Raw genomic sequence first — 20,945 nt, 5'->3', positions numbered from 1 at the left:
AAAGAGGTAAGATCGCCTTCAAACTATATGATATTAGCTGGCAGCCCGGCATTCCCGGTCTTACAATACGCTTAAACAGGATATTTTAATTTATGCAAATTGCCTATGTATTATTTTATAATCAATTTTCTTTTTGATTGACTAGCCTGGGTACCCGGCGTTGCCCAGGCGTTTGGAAATGTGTGTTGAGCAAAAAAAAAAAAAAAAAAAAAAAAAAAGTGGTAGTAGGCAGGCAGGCTTGAACTCGTACCGCGAAGGAGAAAATAACATTAAAAAAAAAAAAAACGTGACGTCTTTGCCGAATCGGAAATGGCGAAAGTTTAAATTAAGGCTAATCGATCGAAAAGCGGAGATGACTTTCGAAAATATCGGCGAAAAAAGCGACCTCTCCCTGTAGAAAAATGCCCAATTGAAAGTGAAGGAATTAATGTTTTTAGCTAATTTTTTTATATTTGTCGTCCGAAGGGTCGAGCTTCAAAACGATTCCAATCTTGTGAAAATCCGTCGCCTCTGTCAAAAGTTTTAGGAAGATATACATACATACCTACATTTAAATAGACAGATCAGATTTATAGATTATATATTAAGATGAATAATTTGCTCGATGGACTAATTCATAGAAAAAATTTAAAAAATAAAAATAATAATGATAATGTCATTCATCAAATTACGTCTGTGTTTGTTTACAATATCACGTCAGCTGATATTTGGGCTTGACGATAAACGCCCTAGAAAAGTCACTTCTCATTAATGTTAGTTTTAAACAAAGCAAACGAAGAAATGATTTGCAGCGATTTTAAATAGTACCTTTTCTTTTATCGTAAATTGAACACATTATTAAAAAAAATTCAAATAAGTGAAGTACACCCGGGCTTGAACAAGAGATCATTCGATCTGTAGTCGAATGCTTTACCGCTAAGCTATAATATCTCCAGATGTCAATAATTCTGTTTTTTTTATTTAAAGAAGAAATGATTTGCTAAAATTTTATTATCTCCCTTTGCCGGTATAACGTAACATATTTCCCTGAAAAAAATATTTATTTTATCTATAAGAGAGAAAAGCTATTATAAGATCGGATTTTTTTTCGATTTTTGATACTTATTGAATGAATTTCATACGAAACATATCTAAGAACACTGCCAGATATATAAATTAGCTTTGCGTGAAATTTGCAAAAGATTGGTTCAGCCGTTTCGGAACATATAAGGAAGGAATTCACACACAGTGACTTTTATGTAATAGTAGAGATAAAGATAAAGACAGAGATTCTTGGAATCTGAAGAACAATGGTTTGTACTTCACGTTTTATAAGACTCAAAGGAAAAAAAATGGTTTGTACTCCATGTTTTATAAGACTCAAAGGGAAAAAATGAACGTATACCAAGGTAATGGCAAAAACCTTATAAAACGCCCTTCGTAGTTGAATGGAGACATATTCGGATGGTAACATTTAATACTACTAAAACTAAGCTTCTTTCCTTTTGTAACACTTTATCATTTCATGAAAATAAGCTGCAAAGAAATAAATAAAAATCCGGGTCGACATTTTTTTTCTTTTTTAACAAAACGTTTTTACTACCGTTACTGTTCCGTTTCGACACCACTTAAAAGTCTCTCACCATCGTCCATCTCGCCCGGTGTATACTTTTCTCCTCCGACTTTATGCCGGCCGTACCCAACCATTTCTCACCTTCGACCTTACGGTCCATTTTCTTTGACGTCGATTTTGTTTTTCCCCGTCTCGACACCAGCTTAAAAGTCTCTCACTTCTGCTCTCACTAAACACTGGCCCATAGACAGCCATTACTTATACGTCCGTCTTTTTTGACCGCACTTTTTCTTCTGTCTTCATTTTACATGTCCTTCGACGCCGACTTTGTTTCTCCCAGACCACGTGGTGTCCTTTTTTCTCTCTTTTTTTTTTTTTGCAGCAGGTTGTGCACACTTTCTAATTTGCATACGTCCTCTTTTTTCGGCTACTGCTTCTAATATCCTCGCAAGCTAGCCATCTCACTGCTGCTCCTGATATTTTCCCCACGTGCTGTGTTACACTTTAACAATTACAAAAAAAACATTCTCGATCACCGATTGCCATGACAAATAACACCCTACCTGAGAGCTCATCATTCAAAGTCCTTGGCTTAACATTCACAGGCAACATGATTTGGAACCAATACATTGATGACATTGCCAAGGCTGCTGCAAAGATGAGCTCTCTTTACTGTGCTAGAAAATTACTCACACCTGTCAGTATCCTTTACCGCTACAATTTCATCATTCATCCATGCACAGAGCACAGACTGTTGTTGCCACATCTGGGCTTGTGAATCTATCGCTAGTCTTTTCCTCTAAGACAGGATCCCATAAAAAGAGTCTCAAATATAATAAATTCCGCACTATTAATCAAGCTCCAACCCCTGTCCCATCACCAGTCTTGTATCCCTGTGTCTGTTTTAGAAGTATTTTAATGAAATGTGCTCGCATGAACTCTCAACATATATACTCCCAACGAACCCGACAAGCAGCAATATCCCACTCCTTCACTGTTGAGGTCCCTAGATGTTGACAGCCTTCTACTCTAAAAGTTTCTTCCTTCGAACTGCTATACTTTAGAATTCCCTCCCTTTTTCTTACATCCATGACTGTACTGACATGCAGAAGTTTAAATGTAATATGAACAGATGTCTCGCTATTCAACTCCGCCCCCCCCCCCACAATCCCCTGTTAACGTAAAAAAACGGAACATGCAGCCACAGCCGAGATTGAACTCACTACACGAGCTTGTAGTGCAATTCAAATCTTGTCGGTAGCTGAATACTTGATGCTTCGTTAGGGCTATCAAGGGTATTTGCTATCGTGACACTGTCAGTAGATGGGTTGCCTACCACGGCTTAAGAGAGATCCATCTACCCTCGAGAGAAGGATAGACCGCGTCAGTTTCTCAACGTGGTATTTTACCTTGCAGTACATACAGTGCCTCGCCTTCCCAAATGGTCACCCATCTGGTACTGGCCAGGCTCGACGTTGCTTAACTTTGGTGATCTGCCGAGAACCGGTGTGTCAACGTGATTATGCCGTCTCCTGTTAAACATGATCCCAAATAGTAACCCCTTACATCCAAGTGGTAATACGCTTTGTTTGGGATGAAAAATGAGTAAAAAAATAGATTTTATTTACTTCAGTAAATGGAATTCTAATTTCTTAATCAAGAGATTAAAGTTAACGCTAAGGTTAATCAAGACATAGGTCTTAACAAATGTTCATTTATTTCTCAGTATGTTATGGAAAACTTTGTCCATGTTTCAAGAGTATACAACATCCGTGTTCTCTACGAGGGTAGGTATGAACGATTGGCTTAATGGATACAGTCATGACTATGGAATTTGCAATAGTCGAGTTAAAATCCTGTTGGGTCTAGTTTGATAATTTAGACACAAATATTGTTGGAAAAGTTAGGCACCCATAATTTGAGTTTTGCATGAAAAAAGCAACTTATGGTCAACTAATTGTATACGTCATTCCTGTTATGACATATGATGGCAAAACATGAAAAATCCCAATAATATAATAATAATAGAAAGGCTAATGTAACCGAGCATGTATGAAAATATCAGTAGCAGCCAAAGGATGAATGGGAAGCGATTGTATTAGCAGCAGGAGCAGCGTTTGAATACGTATGCAAATTAGGAAGTGTGCACAAGCTGGGTGGAAAAAGTACCCCACGTGGTCAGGGAGAAACAAAGTCTGCACCGAAGGAGATGGACATGTAATATGACTGAGAAAAATTGTTGACGCCAAAGGAGGTGGACGTGTAAAAAGAAGGCGAGTATGTGCTGGCTGTAGCCAGCATGCAGTCAAAAGAAAGGATGCGGTCGAAAAAGATGGACGTATAAGAAATAGCTTTCTATGGTCGGTGTGTCATCGACTAGAAGCGAAAGACTTTTAAGCTGGTGTTGAGACAGGGAGAAAGAAAAACAGTAATAAACGTATTGTGTTAAAAAAGATAAAAAATGCCGACCTGGATTTATTTTATTTATGTTTTATTTGCTTGCCCATTTGCGATGGTACCACGTTACACTAAGAGTACCTATTTACAATGCCTCCGCACGGGACAGAGTTAGACACCAGGGTCGTTTTTTTAACGTGGAGAAAAGGTACAAAAATAAAAAATTGTCTCAGTCATGAAGGACTGATCTTCCACCGAAAGAGAACAAGAAATGGAAGTGCAGCATCTGAAGAACAGATGGTATTTATTTGCTCCCCCACCGAGCAAATTAGGCACAAGGCCAATTTTTAATGTGAGGAGTGAAGGGAGGGGGAAGGGAAAAAGGGGACCAGCTCCCGAGAGGTGGGAAATGGGAGCTGGTTAAAGGTCAGGCATGTGGGGTTGCCCCCACATCTGGTCTTTGCTAGTCATAGCTAGTCCTAGCTAGTCATAGCTTGCAGCATCTGCCGGAACAGATGGTATTTATTTGCTCCCCCACTGAGCAAATTAGGCACAAGGCCGTTTTTAATGTGAGGTAAAAACCAGCTCCCCTAAAAGTAGGCAAAAAGGGGGCACTCTGGTTACCAAAAATAATAATTGTCCCAGTATAGAGGGTTTCCCCTCCATTGACTGGTACAAATTATCTTAAGTGCAGTATCTGCCGGAACAGATACTACACTTTGATCTTGGCCACATTATACTCAGCATCAGTTGACGTGAAAGAAAAAGAAACACATGGATCAGACAACAAACTAGAGTAAACAATATCTTCACCATCATATGAACGGTAAAATGGGTCACCTTTCGCAATATACAGACAACAGGTGGACATTTAGATTTACAGAATGAACCCTGAAGAAGTAGAAAAGATCGAGATGGAGAGAAAAACTCGGTACAACCTTGACAGACAACTAGGCCCTGCATGACCATGCTTAGCACGGGGTAAAACAAGTCAAAAAGAAATCAAAGAAGGATCCTTCTCCAGACTTTTGGTCTGGTTGTTTTGTTTTACGGTATTTCAACCCGTTTTGGGTCACTTAATGCTGAATCCAGTAATTTCTTTTTTTTTAATTTTATTCTTCAAGTTGTTTACATCTTAAAATATTTATTCATGGTGTTTGTTTTTTTGTTTGTTTGTTTTTTAATTTTTTGTATAGGAAAATTGTTTTTATATTCGATTTTGCAGAACATGATTGAGTTTTATAAAGGGAAAGGGGAAAAAATGATAACTTAATGCTTGGTGCATTTTAGGCCAGAAAGCTTCAGTTTGATCTGATAACAGCAGAACCCATTTAGGGACTTTTACCCTCTGCAGGGATGCAGTCTGCATATTCTAATGCCACATCGACAGGGCCCTCCAAGAGTGGTCAAAAACTCTAATGATGATGATGATGATCGAATCATATACAAAGCAATATTTATAATAACTATTCTTTATTAAGGCCATTCTGTTACTTTTTTTACTCATATCATGTTTAATGTTTGTGCAAAATTTCAAAAAATTACAAAGCATAGTTATTGAGAAAAGTGCGAACAGACGAACGGAGGAATGGACAAGTTACTTGAGGATAAGGGTTAATGAGATGGAGGGATTATCAGCTGAAAGTTTAAAAAAATATGAGAATGTTGAAAATGATTAATGGGAAAAACTTATGAAGACTGTTTAGGGCAAAAATTTGCTTGGGATTCGGAAACAGCGATGTGGTAAAGTGTGGGGAAGCAGTCCTGCACTAATGCGTTTCCACAGACAAGAAACCCTTGCAAATAAGCTCTGTTCATAGACGTTCTTTCTGATGCTAGACACATGAAAGAAGAAAAGGAATCTTTTTCCCATTGTGGTAGGAAGACGAGTTCTTGTGAATGTCTTGTGAGAAAGACAAAAGATTGGAGCTCAGTCGAACATCTTACATGGAAATAACAGTAGAGTAGAGATGTAATGGTGTAATGTAGTAGGCTTGTATAACAAGGGGTAGGGCTATGAATCATGTATATATTTATGAGTTTCTTTGTCTTGTGTATGCGATTATATATACGTGTGATCGTCCAATCTAAAGTTCATTGTGTGTATATCTACATTTAAATGCAGTTCATGACGGGACAATAGGACAACAGGACGCAATACACATAAACACCTTTACAAAACAAAGGATTAATAACATTTATTTGAAGTTTCAACATCTGCCCAATCAGGTAACATATCTGATCCATCTTGGGTCTTGTCTTGACGGAAAGTTGCAATGAAAATTCTCCCAAGAACGACAGAACCTTGGGTTTTATTTTCCGAAACTTTTGTAAACCTATAGGCCGGTCATTGGCGTGTGACCGACCCACGTGTTACATTAAATGTTTTGAAAATGGTTCGCGTATTCAGATCTGTCAATGAGACGTCTTTTTGTCAGAGCTAAGATTAAAAGCATACCTGGAATGTTGGTGTGGCTGTCTCCTTCACTCAGGACTATTTCCTCGCTCTGGTGGTCGGAATCTTCTTCGTCTTTAGGCCCGTTTCCTTTGACTAAAGGCACACATTCAAGACAGGCACAAACAACACGCAACACAATTGTAATATATAAGATCTTAACTATTTTATCTTACAAAATTTTCACAATATATATTACAATATTAACATACAAATCATACAGTTAACACAATTAGCTCCTTAATACTAACTAACCTTAACTAGTGCTGAGGAAGGGGGTACCCGCCCACCTGCCCGCCTCTCATTTACGGAGTGACAAAAATATGTCTTATCCGATGCTGTCCAGACAAAAAATGAGATTGAGAAAAGGAAAGGAATTGTGGGATTGCGTTCTGGTTGCTTATTTCTTTGTATCCCTTCGCTTATGGTCAAATCACCTCCTGGCCATGCTGGGGAGGGGGGGGGGGCTAACAAAAACCACAACCGGGGCACTAAGATATAGTGCCACACTTTTTATTTCATAGTGTTCTTTTTTTCCTTTTGGAAAGTTGCAACGCTGGTCCATCGTTTCTTACATTTGATAGGCGTTGGACCTCTCGCTGCTCCGGGTACTTGAAGCCATTACAACCGATCAATTATTAAACTAACTCCTGACGACCCAACTCTATTTAATTTCCACATATCTCAAAAAGACTATCTCCCCCTCTAAATGACGTCATTAGTATACGTCACTAAGATAATCACCTGATGTTTTTACATGTCATTATTTCTTAAGTTGTTAACTAAATTGTTATGATAACATTTTTAAGTTAACATTCCTAAATTAATTTAAATAAATATTTATTCTAAATATTTTTATTAATCTAAAACATATTTTAGCTGACAACACTTTTTGGCTTGAATAATCATCGACCAGCACACCTTTCGACGTTGCCCGGTCAATATCCAACTCAGTAACGTGTCTTCTCTAAAAAAAAAAAAAAAAAAAGCTGAGAGGAAAAGAATAAGTGCTTTGAGTGGCACCTTCGTAGATGATGGAACAGTACTTTATACTTAGGACATACGTGACTTTTATATTTGTAGAGAATTGTGCCAGGAATCGGGTTATTTCTGGAGTGGTAGAACGATGCAACCATTTTTGCAGCACCTCCGCAGTCTTCCATTTTAAATCTGAAGTGAAAGTCAGTACTAGGAGTTTTTTTCTGTTTTTAAGAAATCGCTGCAGACAAGGCATAAAGCCACTTGTAAGAAACTAAAAAAAAAAAAAAGTTCAAAAAAAAAAAAATAGCCAACAATAAATATTATATGGATAAGATTCCCACCCAAAAAACAGCAATTCTTCACTCTTTGTCAGGAACATCGCTTTTGTAATGTAGAAAAGACAAAATAAAGGGAGTGAGGGCTATGAGGCTGGCAAAACTAAACCCAAGATCCACTTTCTTAAGGAGAGATTAAATTTCTATAAAAACAAATGAAGCATACATGGTCCCCCGTGAGTGCACAGTGAACGAGGCATAAAAAAATGACTAAGTTCAGCATTTGCCTCTTGCCCCGCATTTAGCCCCAAAAGTCCCCAGGGGACGTCAAATCCTGGTGAAAATGAACAAACGGTGCAGTTTTAGGCCTTAACATATATAAATTTGAGTTCTGCACCATGCAAAAAAAGAAATAACCGAGTCCATCATTAGCTCCCCACCCCCCATTTAGCCCCAAACGTCCTCAAGGCCTTAATATATTTAAATTTGAGTTCAGCACCATGCAAAACTGCTAAATAGACATACACAGAAAATTTTGGACAAATACGCTAAAATAGTCCCAAAAATAGTGTTTTTATTAGCCCTAAAAGAACGCCTGGGACACACCCAAGAGTTATTCGGGAAGTATAGAGAAGCAAAATTATATAAAAATCAGTTAGTTACAACTTTTCAGAAAGTTTTATAAAAATCCAAAGCATCAATTTTTTTAATAAGCACAAAAATGTCAATTTTAGCCATTTTAACCCGGAAGGCACCCCTGAGGATGGGGGTGGGGGCAACTGGAGTTTTCCCGGAAAATCCATTCTGTTACTTTTTTTACTCATATCATGTTTAATGTTTGTGCAAAATTTCAAAAAATTACAAGGCATAGTTATTGAGAAAAGTGCGAACAGACGAACGGAGGAATGGACAAGCAAACCTGATGAAGTCAAGTTTGACAAAAAGCCAAGTTTAATGAGTGATTCTCCTAGTTTTGTGCTTTGAGTTCAAAGACAAAACGCCCTGGAATCTTCTTTTCTTCTCTTATGCAAATGACCAGTCACAGTGGAAGAGAAAAAACAATGCAAAGACCGTCTCAAACCGTCCCTAAAAGGTGTGCGTGTTGACACGATCACACGTGAGATGCTTTCCCTGCAAAATCAAATGAAATTAAATCCTTGATGACACAATAAATCTTTCTCGTGCTATAATCACGTTAACACACTGATTCCCATTAGATCACTGAGGTTAAGCAATGTTCAGCCTGACCATTTGGGAATATCATGCGCTGCATGTAGGAAGACATCAACACTTCCCTGCAAGAACTGCAAAAATCTAACATTGTCATCTTCCTTAACTCGTACATAGATGCTATTAGGGCCCGTTTGTGAATTTGATATTCGGTATTTGTTGTCTGAAAGGTCGAACTTCAAAACGATACTGATCTTGGTAAAATCGGTCGCCTCTGTCAAAAGTTTAGGCAAACATGCAAACATACATACATACATTTATATATTGGTAACTAAAAGTTTTCGACCCAAACCGATTAAAAAGTTTGCCCTATCTCTGAATACCCTTTATGTAAAATTTCAAATGTTTAGACCAGAAATTGTCTGAGTAATTTTGTAGAGACCGCAGAGGTCATTTTTTTTTTAAAGTTTGACCCCTATTAACATTTATTGTTTTGGGCTCAAATCAAGTTATTAAGTTAGATCCATGTCCAAGGAATCTATAGCTAAAGTTTCAATTGTTTATACCCAAAATTGTCGGAGGAGTTTGGTAGAGTTCTCAAAGGTAAAATCGTTGAATTTTTACCCCTTAACAGCCAAATTCCTGGCCGAAAACCGATCACATAGATTTTCTCAAATCTCAGTACCCTGTATATCAAATTTCGAGTCTGTAAACTAAAGATTGACAGAGTTATTGCATAGGGAAATGTCCACACACAGACACACACACAGATACACAGACACGCTCACTTTTATATATATATATATATATATATATATATATATATATATATATATATATATTGCCCTCTGCCACCTAACGGCAACATCCAGTAATTGAGAGGAAGCAACACTGATCTCTCTGTTATTGGAGATCCTGTTGGAATTTATCAATGTTGAATATAGATTTTAGTACTCTAAAAGTTGTCACCGTTTTAACAACTTCAGATTCATGCTTATTTTTCAGTGAAACAAGCTTTTTTGAGTAATTTAGAATTACTTCCCTTTGTCAGTAAATAAAGATTATGATTACATGTATTAAGGTTTCTCCGTGTCTGTGTGTTCAAACTAAAACAGCTTTACGTGTTAATTAATTTTGTTAGTCAAACATCGATATGACTTCCAGTGTGAATCTAATTTAAAATAAACAAGGTATGTTTTTATTTGACTCCTAATTCTTAATTAACTAATTATTAATCAACAGATCCAAAGGGGATAACTCTGAACTATGCAACTTTCTCTGACTAACCCTAACCCTAACTTTCTCTGACTATTGAGCCTAACGATTATTTACAGTAAGTGCTGTAAAACGCCTGATGTTTTCAAGAAATAAAAACAATTACCAAAACTTTTTGTCCATGTTTATTACTTGTTTTGACACATTCTTACATCTCAGACGATCTTAGTAAAATAATAAAATCAAATTCTTTGTATTATTTGGATTACTGTTCTTATCTCAGTGTAATGGATAAGGTACTAGGTAAAATTCATTGAAAGTTACATTCTTCTGGAGGTTGAATGAGTGGGCGATACTCAAAATACAAAGTTCTGACATTTTGAGATGAGGACTGATTGTTTATATTACTTGTATTGACTTTTGTTCTCATCTTGAGTGTTTTTTGTGCAACATTTCGGTTGGATTGTTCTTCGACCATCATCAGGCATGTTAGTAGTTGTTTGAAAACGAAAGGAGAAAAGTTACTAGCTCAAGATATTTTCGTATTCTTTGAGTTATTCTCTATTTTATGGTATCGTTTCGTATTTGTGAAAAAATTATTTGATAAAGGAAGGCAACTCTAATAAAGATCTACATGGAGTTATCTCCCTTCTATCACCCTGAAAATTTCAGCGAGAAAAGGGAGATAATCCCCTGTCGATCTTTATTAGAATTGCCTTCCATTTGTAAACCAATTTTTTTTTCACAAATTCGAAACTAAAGCAATAAAATAGAGACTAACTCAAAGAATATGAAAATATCTACAGAGCCAGTAACTTTTCTCTTCTTTACCAAACACCAACTAACATGCCTGAGGACGGTCGAAGGCTAATTTGACTGAAACGTTGCACAAATAGCACCCAAAATGTGAATAGTTCGATCAATGCAAGTAATATACTCAAAATAGAATCACGAATTACTTAGGATTTCTATTCAGTCATGGCTGATGGAACAAGAACATGTTTTCCTCATTGATTAAATAAGGGATTCAATTTGATATTTTGTGCAGATACCTGAGTTCAACAAAAAGATTCAACAGTTTGATAGAAAGATTCCCAAATTTGCTAGATCTAATCTAGAGCTAATTATCGAGTTCAACAAGATACACCTGAAGAAGGTTGGAGGTTATGTCAGTCGAAACATTGAGCGCATAATACTCAAGATGAGAACAATAGTCCGAATAATCCAAATAATATAAATTATTAATCATCATCTCAAAATTCAGAAACAATCAAATTCTAGTTATTTATTTTTCTAATCAATTTTTTTTTTTTTTATATCTTCTTAATGATTTTTGCTTTTTATTATTGCAGATATCAAAGTAACAGCGTCTGTTATTTTCACAAAGAGTCATTCCAACGACCATTTAAAAACTTACATGGGAGAAATCCAAATTGAAGCCCCTGGCGTGGAATTAAAAGTTACGCCCCACTCAATTATTGCAAATTCTCGATCATTGTCATGGACAAGCGAACGTGTGCTTGAACTCGTGACGTCAGACGTCACAAGTCACGGTAATGGCAAAATAATGAGCATCACAATTGGAAATGAGGTCCGCTTCACGCTCAAAAGGGTCATTCGACACGGAACTCCTCACAAGGTGGACTTTCTTGACTTCTACATCACTGACAGACGGGGTTTGTCTGTGAGAACGAAAGGAGTTGTGGGTAAGTGCGGAAAACAACCTTAAATTATTTCTATCTTATAAATAAAAATTATCATTATTTCTTTTTTTTTTTTTTTTTTACCTATTTTGAATTATTCCACCTTATAAATTAAATTTCTTTTAAAAGCTCCTTTTCACTCCAAACAAGGCATATTACCACTTAAGGAGTCTAACAGGAGTACTATGGGGAGTTGAGCAGCAAGACGTCTGTTCACATTACATTTAAACTTCTGCATGTTAGTACAGTCATGGAAGCGGAAAACAGGGACGGAATTCAAAATCTTGCAGTCTGATAGAAGAAATACAGTAGAAGACTTTCTGGCATCCATAGATCTAAAAAGTGAAGGGATGGGATTTTGCTGCTTTTCAGGTTAGTTGGGAATATATACATCGAAGGGATACAAGAGCTACGAGTTCATCAGAACATATTCCATTAAAGTACTTGTAAAATAGACACAGGGTTGCACAGGTACGTCCAAGGATGGAGTACTGTTGCCACATCTGGACAGGAGCTGCTAGAAAGGACTTGTCCTGCCTTGATAGAGTTCAAAATAGACTTTGTAGCCTCGTAGGAGATGTCCTTTTCTCTTCGCTGCAACCTCTATATCATAGAAGAGATGTTGCGAGTTTGTCTCTGCCTTATCGTTATTTTCATGGAAAGTGTTCGACTGAGCTTCAATCTATGGTCCCCTCTCGCCAAACTTTCACAAGAAACACCTGTCTAGCTGAAAACACTATCAATAATCCCCCCCCACTCTTTATCAGTGCCTAAACCTAAACATAGATTCCATGATCAAAGCTTCTTTCTTAGAACAGCACGCCTGTGGAATTGTCTTTCGTTTTCCTGCTTTCCAGCTGACTACAATATGGTTGTCTTCAAGTCTAACATAAACAAGTTTTTGATGAGATGTTCCATATAAGTTAACAAATTTACCAAATTTCCATTACTACGATTACTATATTGTCCAATTGAATACTGTACATTCTTATCCTTGAGTGGTCTCTGGGCCTTGATAAGTGGTTATGTCTATGTAAACAAAAAACAAAAAAAAAACATTGTAATGATAGGACAGGGGTTGGAGATTGGTTGATAATGCAGCATCTATTAGATTTGAGATTCTTTTTGGAACTCTGTCTAAGAGTGAGAGACTAGTGGTAGGCGCACCAGATGAAAAAGCTCAATATTCTAGATAGAGCATTGATATAAGAAATTGAATTTAAACTCTGTCAATCAGAATTTACAACAAATCTATTATTTGACAAGGAATACATGTTGAAAACGTAAAAATGTTCCTTATTGCATGGAGATTCAAGGAACGGCATTCATCTTCAAAGGAAAATAGTTCAAATGATATTCATAAGCTATAAATGTTGTTAGTTAGCAGATAAACTAAAAACTACAAATTGTGAAACATGTTTGTACGAGAGTTGATAAAAACGCAGAAATGTATATGTGCAAAAGGATATTCTAAATGAAGTCGTTGAAAAAAAAAAAAAAAATGACAAATGCTGTGCAATCCAAAGAAAATGTTGATTAGTTAGATGCATACTTCTTCTAATGTCTCAGCTAATGAGGCCCTTGCTTTTACAAGAACTCTAAAATATTCATGAACATTCTGTGATCTATTATTGCATTAAACCTTCCATTTTAAACATGGATAAAATATCGTTTTTGTGAATATATTGCCTTCTTATTATCTTATTTTGTTTACCGGGTACTCATGCACTTATTGATCTGTGCTGAAATTATAACGTTATTATTTAAAAAGCCATTCTTAACATGGAGATGGGAGGGTGTTTTGTACCTATTCTGTACGTTAACCTTACAATTGAATAAAAAAAACATATAAAATTTTGATTAAACTTGGAAATACGATTTTAAAAAAATATCGCGGATCAGTAAGTGCATTAGCACCGTTTACCGTATGACAAGATCTCTCGTTTTCTCACATTTGAATATAAAACCTGCAAATCTTTTTCACTGAAAACATTTCTCTGAATCCGGCTCATTCTAAAAATACTTCTCTCATTACAAATCATCCTAAAGTAAAAAAAAAAAAACTTCAAAAACCCTAAAAACTAATGACCAACTCCCCATAACTGGTGATCAAAACCGCCATACAATTGTCCAAAGAATACAATGCGTTCATTATTTCACAAATAAAAAAAAAATTTTAAATTACAAGTTACTACAGGGTGGAACGATAAAATTGTCACCCAGGAAAAGACGTCATGATTCCACTTCCGTTTGATGAAAATCGGTTTCCTTTTTTTTGTTGCAAACTAGTTGGCCAGTTGTGTACAAATCCCAGGAGCGATAGGAACCTATCATATCTGAACGTGACACAATATTCAACAGGTGAGATAGAAAATGCACCGCTGGACGACTCATATTCTCTACCGATCCAAGTTATGACAACAGGACCATCATTGCCAGCACCCTCAAAATACAAATCCTGATGGTTCAACAATTGGGGGCGCAGCTCAATGAAGTTTCCGGCCACGGTTATGGTCTTCGGTGTGGTTTCAAGTGAGGGCCACATCATGCGATCTCACATCTTCGAAGTCGGATTGAAAGTCAACAACAAAGAGTGTGGTGATCTTCGGATGCAATCTGGAAGATCCTGGGTGTGGCAGAAGGACTCTGCACAGGCGCACAAATCCAAAAGAGACCAGGCTTGGCTTCAGAAGGAGTGCTACAACTTTGTACTCTTCTCTCACTGGCCCCTCTCCTCTCCGACTTGAACCCGCAGGACTACTTCGTTTGGTCATATATCGAGAACATCACCAACATGACCTCCCACAACACCAAAACCAGCCTCATCGCCGCCATCTGCCGAGTATTCTGCTAAGCTCCTGCCAGCACTTGTGGAAAAGACATGCTCTCAGTTCAGGACCTGTATTGAGGTAGTGATTGAGGCTGAAGGCGGCTACATTGAATAAATGTCAGCTCTGCTACATAATCAAGTTACCTGAATGGATTTTTCCAATAAAAGTTTTAAAATAAAGCTGGAGTGTTGGTTTCTTTAGGGCGACAACTTTATCGTTCCACCCTGTATTTTTTTTTTTTTTTCTATTGGAAAAGTTTTTGAGAAAAAAAAAATGTAAAAAAATTGACGAGGGGAGGTACATTCTCCTTCGACCATTTCTCTTTTTATCTAAACTTCTGCTGTTACATCTAAAGTTTTTTTTGTTTTTGTTCCAATTTCAGGCAGTCTTGTGCACATGGGTGGTCACGTAAGATGGACTCGAAAGTACCTGGATGGAAAAATGAAAGCCCATCTTGTCTTGTACAACCGACACAAACACATTCGAAGGGCACTGATGGCCGTCCTCAAGGAACGGCCTGATCCGCTCACACAGAGGAAGCCATGTTGGATGTTATGGCAAAAATCCTACAATCAACTGGTCCATTTTCTTTCAAAAAGAAAATCCAAAAAGATGAATTAGCATTAATGTTTTTCAGGCTGACATAGAAAAAAAAATGTAATCTTTTAGTAACGTTTTTCATTTTGTTTCAGAGAAATATTTTTTAAATATAACGTTAAGGTACTTATACAGTACAAGAACTGTACTATCTTTAGCATCATCCTGGAGGTTTACAAAAACACTAGAAGGTGCTGAAACACTAACCGCCTTAACCCTAATAATAAAAAGAAATCGGTGCTTATTCAAATTGGCACTTATGGTGGCAATTAAAAATAAAGAAAATACAGAAAAATCTGTATGATGTACGTAATCGTAACAGAATGAAGATGTCATATTCCAAAAATTACGTAACTCGATCAATATTTTAAAAAGAAAACATGAAAATTAAAATTTACGATTTTACTTCGAAACTGTATTGAACATAAGGCTGATTTTTGACCTCAACACTTCGATTTGAATTGTCTTCCCCTTATTTATTTCATTGGATTTGATCATGGCGAACGAAAATACTACAACTTGCTTAGTTATAAAATTTGATTGTTTTTAATTAAAAAAATCTACTTAATCAAATACATAATTTTTGGAATATGACATATTCATTCTGTAACAAGTACGTACATCATACGGACTTTTCTGTATTTTTTAAAACTTTTAATTGCCACCATAAGTGTCAATTTGAATAAGCACCCAAAAATTATGAATAAAACATGTTTGTTATCATTGGTTTATTATAAAAGAAAAAAAATCTAAATATTTTTCTTGATTTGAACAAAAAAAAAAAATAATAATAATAAAAAGAAAAAAAAACAATTTTTTTTGGATTTGAATTGTAATTTTCTAAAAATTTCATTAAAATATTTTTAAATAATTATTCCAAAAAATTCTTTTTAATTTTCAATTAATTTTCTCTTGAAGTTGTTATTCGTACTGACAGAAATATGTTTTTCATTAAAAAAAAAAAAAAAAAAAAATGGCCAGCATTTGCACACACAAAAAAAAGAAATCATTAAACTTTTGTTTGTCGTCTTCTGGAGTTTTCTGTGAACCACCTGGTCGATTCCGACAATAGCATGGTCCTTATGTTACACAAGCACCAATATTTCGTTCAACTGTAGAATAGTAACCTTTGAAAATGCTCACTTTCTACCATTTTTTTTTTTTTATATCGTATAAATTTTTGATAAAATTGATTATTGGTCTTACATTTTATTTTTATGTTGATCCTGGCTAATTTTTTTAAATTAAAATTTCTTTTTTTTTTTTTTTTTTTTACTCTTTTTAAAGCATATTGCTAGTTGGCTGTAAGGGGTTACTATTTGGCATTGTGTCTAACAGAAGACTGTAGTGAGTTGGAGAAACTTTTGACACTTTCTGGCGTGTAGGGACCTCAAGTGAAGGTTATCAAGTTAGTCAGGAATATGTTTGTCGAGGGGGCACAAGTGCTATGAGTTCATCAGAGCATATTCAATAAAAAAAAAAACAGACACAGGGATGCAATATTGCGTCAATGGGGTAGAGATCGGAGTTTGGACGATAGTGCGGGACTCATTTACATTTGAGACTCTTTTTGACCCTTGTCTAGATGCACAAGTTCAGATGTGCCAACGATACTCCATGCATTGTGGCTTTGTAAAGATATAGGATATTTTCTGATATGAGTAATGTTAAAAATTCATCTCAAGAGTCAACCATTTGAGATGGAAGACATTTTACAAGAAAAGAGTGCACGTAAAAAAAAGTTTATAATGTGTTTCTACAAATAGAAAAGGTTTGGTTAGTTGGGAGTATGTAAATCGAGGCGGGGCGGCACAGGAGCTATGAGTTCATATATTAATTAGGTGACCATATGGGAAGACCAGGTGCTGTATACAAAATCTGTCAACCAAGGAATGAGTCTATCAGGTATGTGTGCACAATGCAATGATGTATGGAAAGGAATCTTAAAGATAGGATTAGATCTGATGAATTCATGTAATGCTAAACACGTTTACACATGAGACCCAACACGTTGTAGCAGAGTATGTCGCAAGGAACATAGGACAAGTAATAACTAAACTTTTTTTTTAAACAACGACATTTAATTCTGGATACTGAATAAACCGTAATCGTGCTCTTTCTCTTTGACCTCTGTTCTCTTGAACATCATCTCGAATGTGCTCTCGAATGTGTTCTCTCTCCTTTTTACAGTTGTCATTTCTCTCACGTCTCGGTATTTGCATATAGCCGCCATACGCACTCTGCTACATTCAGACTATGGTTAAATCAGGACGGTATAGAGACATGTACGCAGGATAGGATATTCAATGCTTTGGTCAAATCGAAAGAATGGATCAGAGTGCTTTGGTTATTAGATGTAGAACAGTTGAGCTAGCAGGATCAGTTCCAAGGAAAACCCAAGGGGGAAAACATAGGAGTAAATGTGTAATTAAAAAAAAAGAATAGTTTTCAGCATTCGTACTACTCAGTCTGGTTCCAAGAACTCGATTTAAAAAAAAATTACAAACTATTCTGGCATGAACTGCAAAATTAATGCAATGGAGACGAAAGTAAACTATGCAAATTAAAAGCGTCGAGAAATGGAAATATTAAACGATTCGTGTCGAACTTACAAGCCATTCCAGCATAAAATACGAAATCGATGCGACTGAGAAAAACAAGTTTGGAAAATTGAAAGCGTTGAGAAATGAGAATTTTAAACGATTAGAGCGTCAAACGTTGAACATTGAAAACGTCGAGAAATAAAAATATTAAACGAGTAGGTTGGAAGTTAGAACGTTGTACGAACGCTAACAAGAATACATTTTTTTTTTTTTTTTAATAACAAAATGATATTAGAGTAAAAGGCATTTCAGCATCTAGGGACATCAAAAGTAAAGGGGAAAAATCTTGCTGCATGTTGGGTCTTGCAAAACCAAGCAAAATAGATGAAAATTTTTTCAAAGGTTCCTATTCTACAATCGAACTGAATTTTGAATTACAAAAATCAAAGACAACATAAATGAACTCAATCCACAAATATTCAACGAAATTTGCATCTTTATTTTGTCTGCGTGACAGGTACTATTTAATCGTTTTTCCAAAACGCAGATATAATCACGTTTTTATCTGAAGTAAAAAAGCTGCTCCAGCTATGAGGAAAACGGTAAATACGTTAATGATTAGGCAGAATTTTTTTTCGTACTGGTACAACCTTTTGCACAAGATAAAATCGACTTTTTCGGACGACTTTTTCCGGTGGCTTACAAAAACAGCCGGAAGATGCTGAAGCGATAATCCAATAAGAAGGTGAGAAAAGCAAAAAGTTAAATTGTAAATTGGTGATTGACAAAAATTTTCTAACAGAAAAAAAAAAAAGGATATAAAAAATAAAACAAAAAAAATAGTCAGCAAATAACTGTTACCAAAACTAGGTTAGGATTAATAAAATAAAATACGCATCAAGTGCGCTTGAAAACCAAATCACAACGTAATATTAGGAAAATAAACAAATATTTTACTTGTTTGAAATTTATAACATAAATATATTTCGGAGCATGTTGTTTCTATATGGAACTCACACTTTTGACGTTATTCTCGCGTTGCCTACGCACTGTTCTAACATTTCAAAATACAACCGCTCAGATACAACGCGCGGCTTTTTTACAAACAGACTTATCTTTCTCCAACTTTACAACATGGCAAGAAAGAAGAAAAGAAAAAAAGAAGAAAGAAAACAACATACTGAGGATGGAGTATATCTCCGAAATATATTTATGTTATAAATTTCAAACAAGTAAAATATTTGTTTATTTCCCTAATATTACGTTGTGATTTGGCTTTCAAGTGCACTTGATGCGTGTTTTATTTTATTCAAATTAAATCAACGTTTCTATAATGAAACTCACACATTTGAGGTTAGGATTAGCTTAGAGGTAGAATGAAGAAAAAAAAGTTATTTATTCATTTGTTTATTGCGAACTATTAACCTCAGACTTTAATTGTTGTTTTGCGACGTTTCAGCCAACTATTCAAGGCTCATTGCGTAGTAGATAGAGACGTTGAATCTCTATGGTTCCAGGTGAACATTGTTTGAAGATAGCGGTTTCAATCCTACCCAAAGTCGGCCAGAGGTTTAGTTGACCAAAACGTGGTAAGACCAACAACTATGGAAGGCAGAAATTGCTGAGAATGCAGAAATTGCTGAGATTCAGAGTTCCTTTCCCGTCGAAGTAACCACCTGACGAAGGCCGGAGGAATAGTTGGCCGAAACGTTGTGAAACAACATCTAGATGATGAGGATGATAGTTCGCAATAAATAAATGAATAAATAATACAAATTACTCATCTCATTAATGAATTCCAATTAAAAAATGTTTCGTTTTTTTGTTTGGTTCAAAAGCTTGACCAGTACCGAATCCAAATAAAAACAACCTAATGTTACTCTGCCGTGAATATATATGCATATATATAAACGTTTCATTATTTTTTGTCAACAAAAATAAATAATTTTTCATAAAACTAAACATACAGTCATTGTTTTTCTTGCTTTAAATGTTGTTTGATTATTATTATTATATTATTACTACTACTACATCATTATTATTATTATTATTATTATTATCATTATTATTATCATTATTATTATTATTACTACATCATTATTATCATCATCATTATTATTATTATTACTATTATTATTATTATTATTATTATTATCATTATTACTACTACTACATCATTATTATTATTACTATTATTATTATTATTATTATTATTATTATTATTATTATTATCATTATTACTACTACATCATTATTATTATTATTATTATTATTATTATTATTATCATTACTACATCATTATTATCATCATCATTATTATTATTACTATTATTACTACTAAATCATTATTATTATCATTATTATTATTATTATAATCATCATTATTATTATTACTACTACATCATTATTTTTATCATCATTATTATTATTATTATTATTATTATTATTACTACTACATCATTATTATTATTATTATTATTATTATTATTATTACTACATCATTATTATCATCATCATTATTATTATTATTATTATTATTGTTATTATTATTACTACTACATCATTATTATTATTATTATTATTATTATTATTATTATCATTATTACTACTACTACATCATTATTATTATTATTATTATTATTATTATTATCATTATTATTATTATTACTACATCATTATTATCATCATCATTATTATTATTACTATTATTACTACTAAATCATTATTATTATCATTATTATTATTATTATAATCATCATTATTATTATTACTACTACATCATTATTTTTATCATTATTATTATTATTATCATCATCATTATTATTATTACTACTACATCATTATTATCATTATTATTATTATTATTATAATCATCATTATTATTATAATTACTACTACATCATTATTATCATTATCATTATTATTATATTATTATTATTACTACTACATCATTATTATTATCATCATTATTACTACTACATCATTATTATTATCATTATTATTATTTCAACTACATCATTATTACTATCATAATTATTATTATATTATTATTATTACTGCTCCATTTTATTATTATCATTATTATTATATTATTATTATTACTACTACATCATTATTATTATCATCATTATTATTATATTACTACATAATTATTATCATCATTATTATTATATTATTATCATTATTACTACTGAATAATTATTATCACCATTATTATTATATTATT

General features: G+C 34.4%; 1 protein-coding gene across 1 annotated transcript in view; it reads left to right on the top strand.

Moving 5' to 3' along the window:
* Positions 1-16,150, top strand: part of LOC145239998 (inter-alpha-trypsin inhibitor heavy chain H3-like) — a 162,602-nt gene extending 146,452 nt beyond the window's left edge. The window contains exons 11-12 of the mRNA XM_080103585.1: positions 11,398-11,751; positions 14,962-16,150. Coding sequence (XP_079959711.1) covers positions 11,398-11,751; positions 14,962-15,200 — 593 coding nt within the window. The 3' untranslated portion in view covers positions 15,201-16,150. The remainder of the gene's footprint in view (positions 1-11,397; positions 11,752-14,961) is intronic.
* The last annotated feature ends 4,795 nt before the right edge of the window (positions 16,151-20,945 follow it).

This window comes from Euprymna scolopes, chromosome 19, assembly GCF_053919585.1.
Source record: "Euprymna scolopes isolate OS-2025 chromosome 19, ASM5391958v1, whole genome shotgun sequence".
NCBI lineage: Eukaryota > Metazoa > Mollusca > Cephalopoda > Sepiida > Sepiolidae > Euprymna > Euprymna scolopes.
The sequence above is the reverse complement of the archived record's forward strand: the minus strand, read 5'-3'. Positions and strand labels throughout refer to the sequence as shown.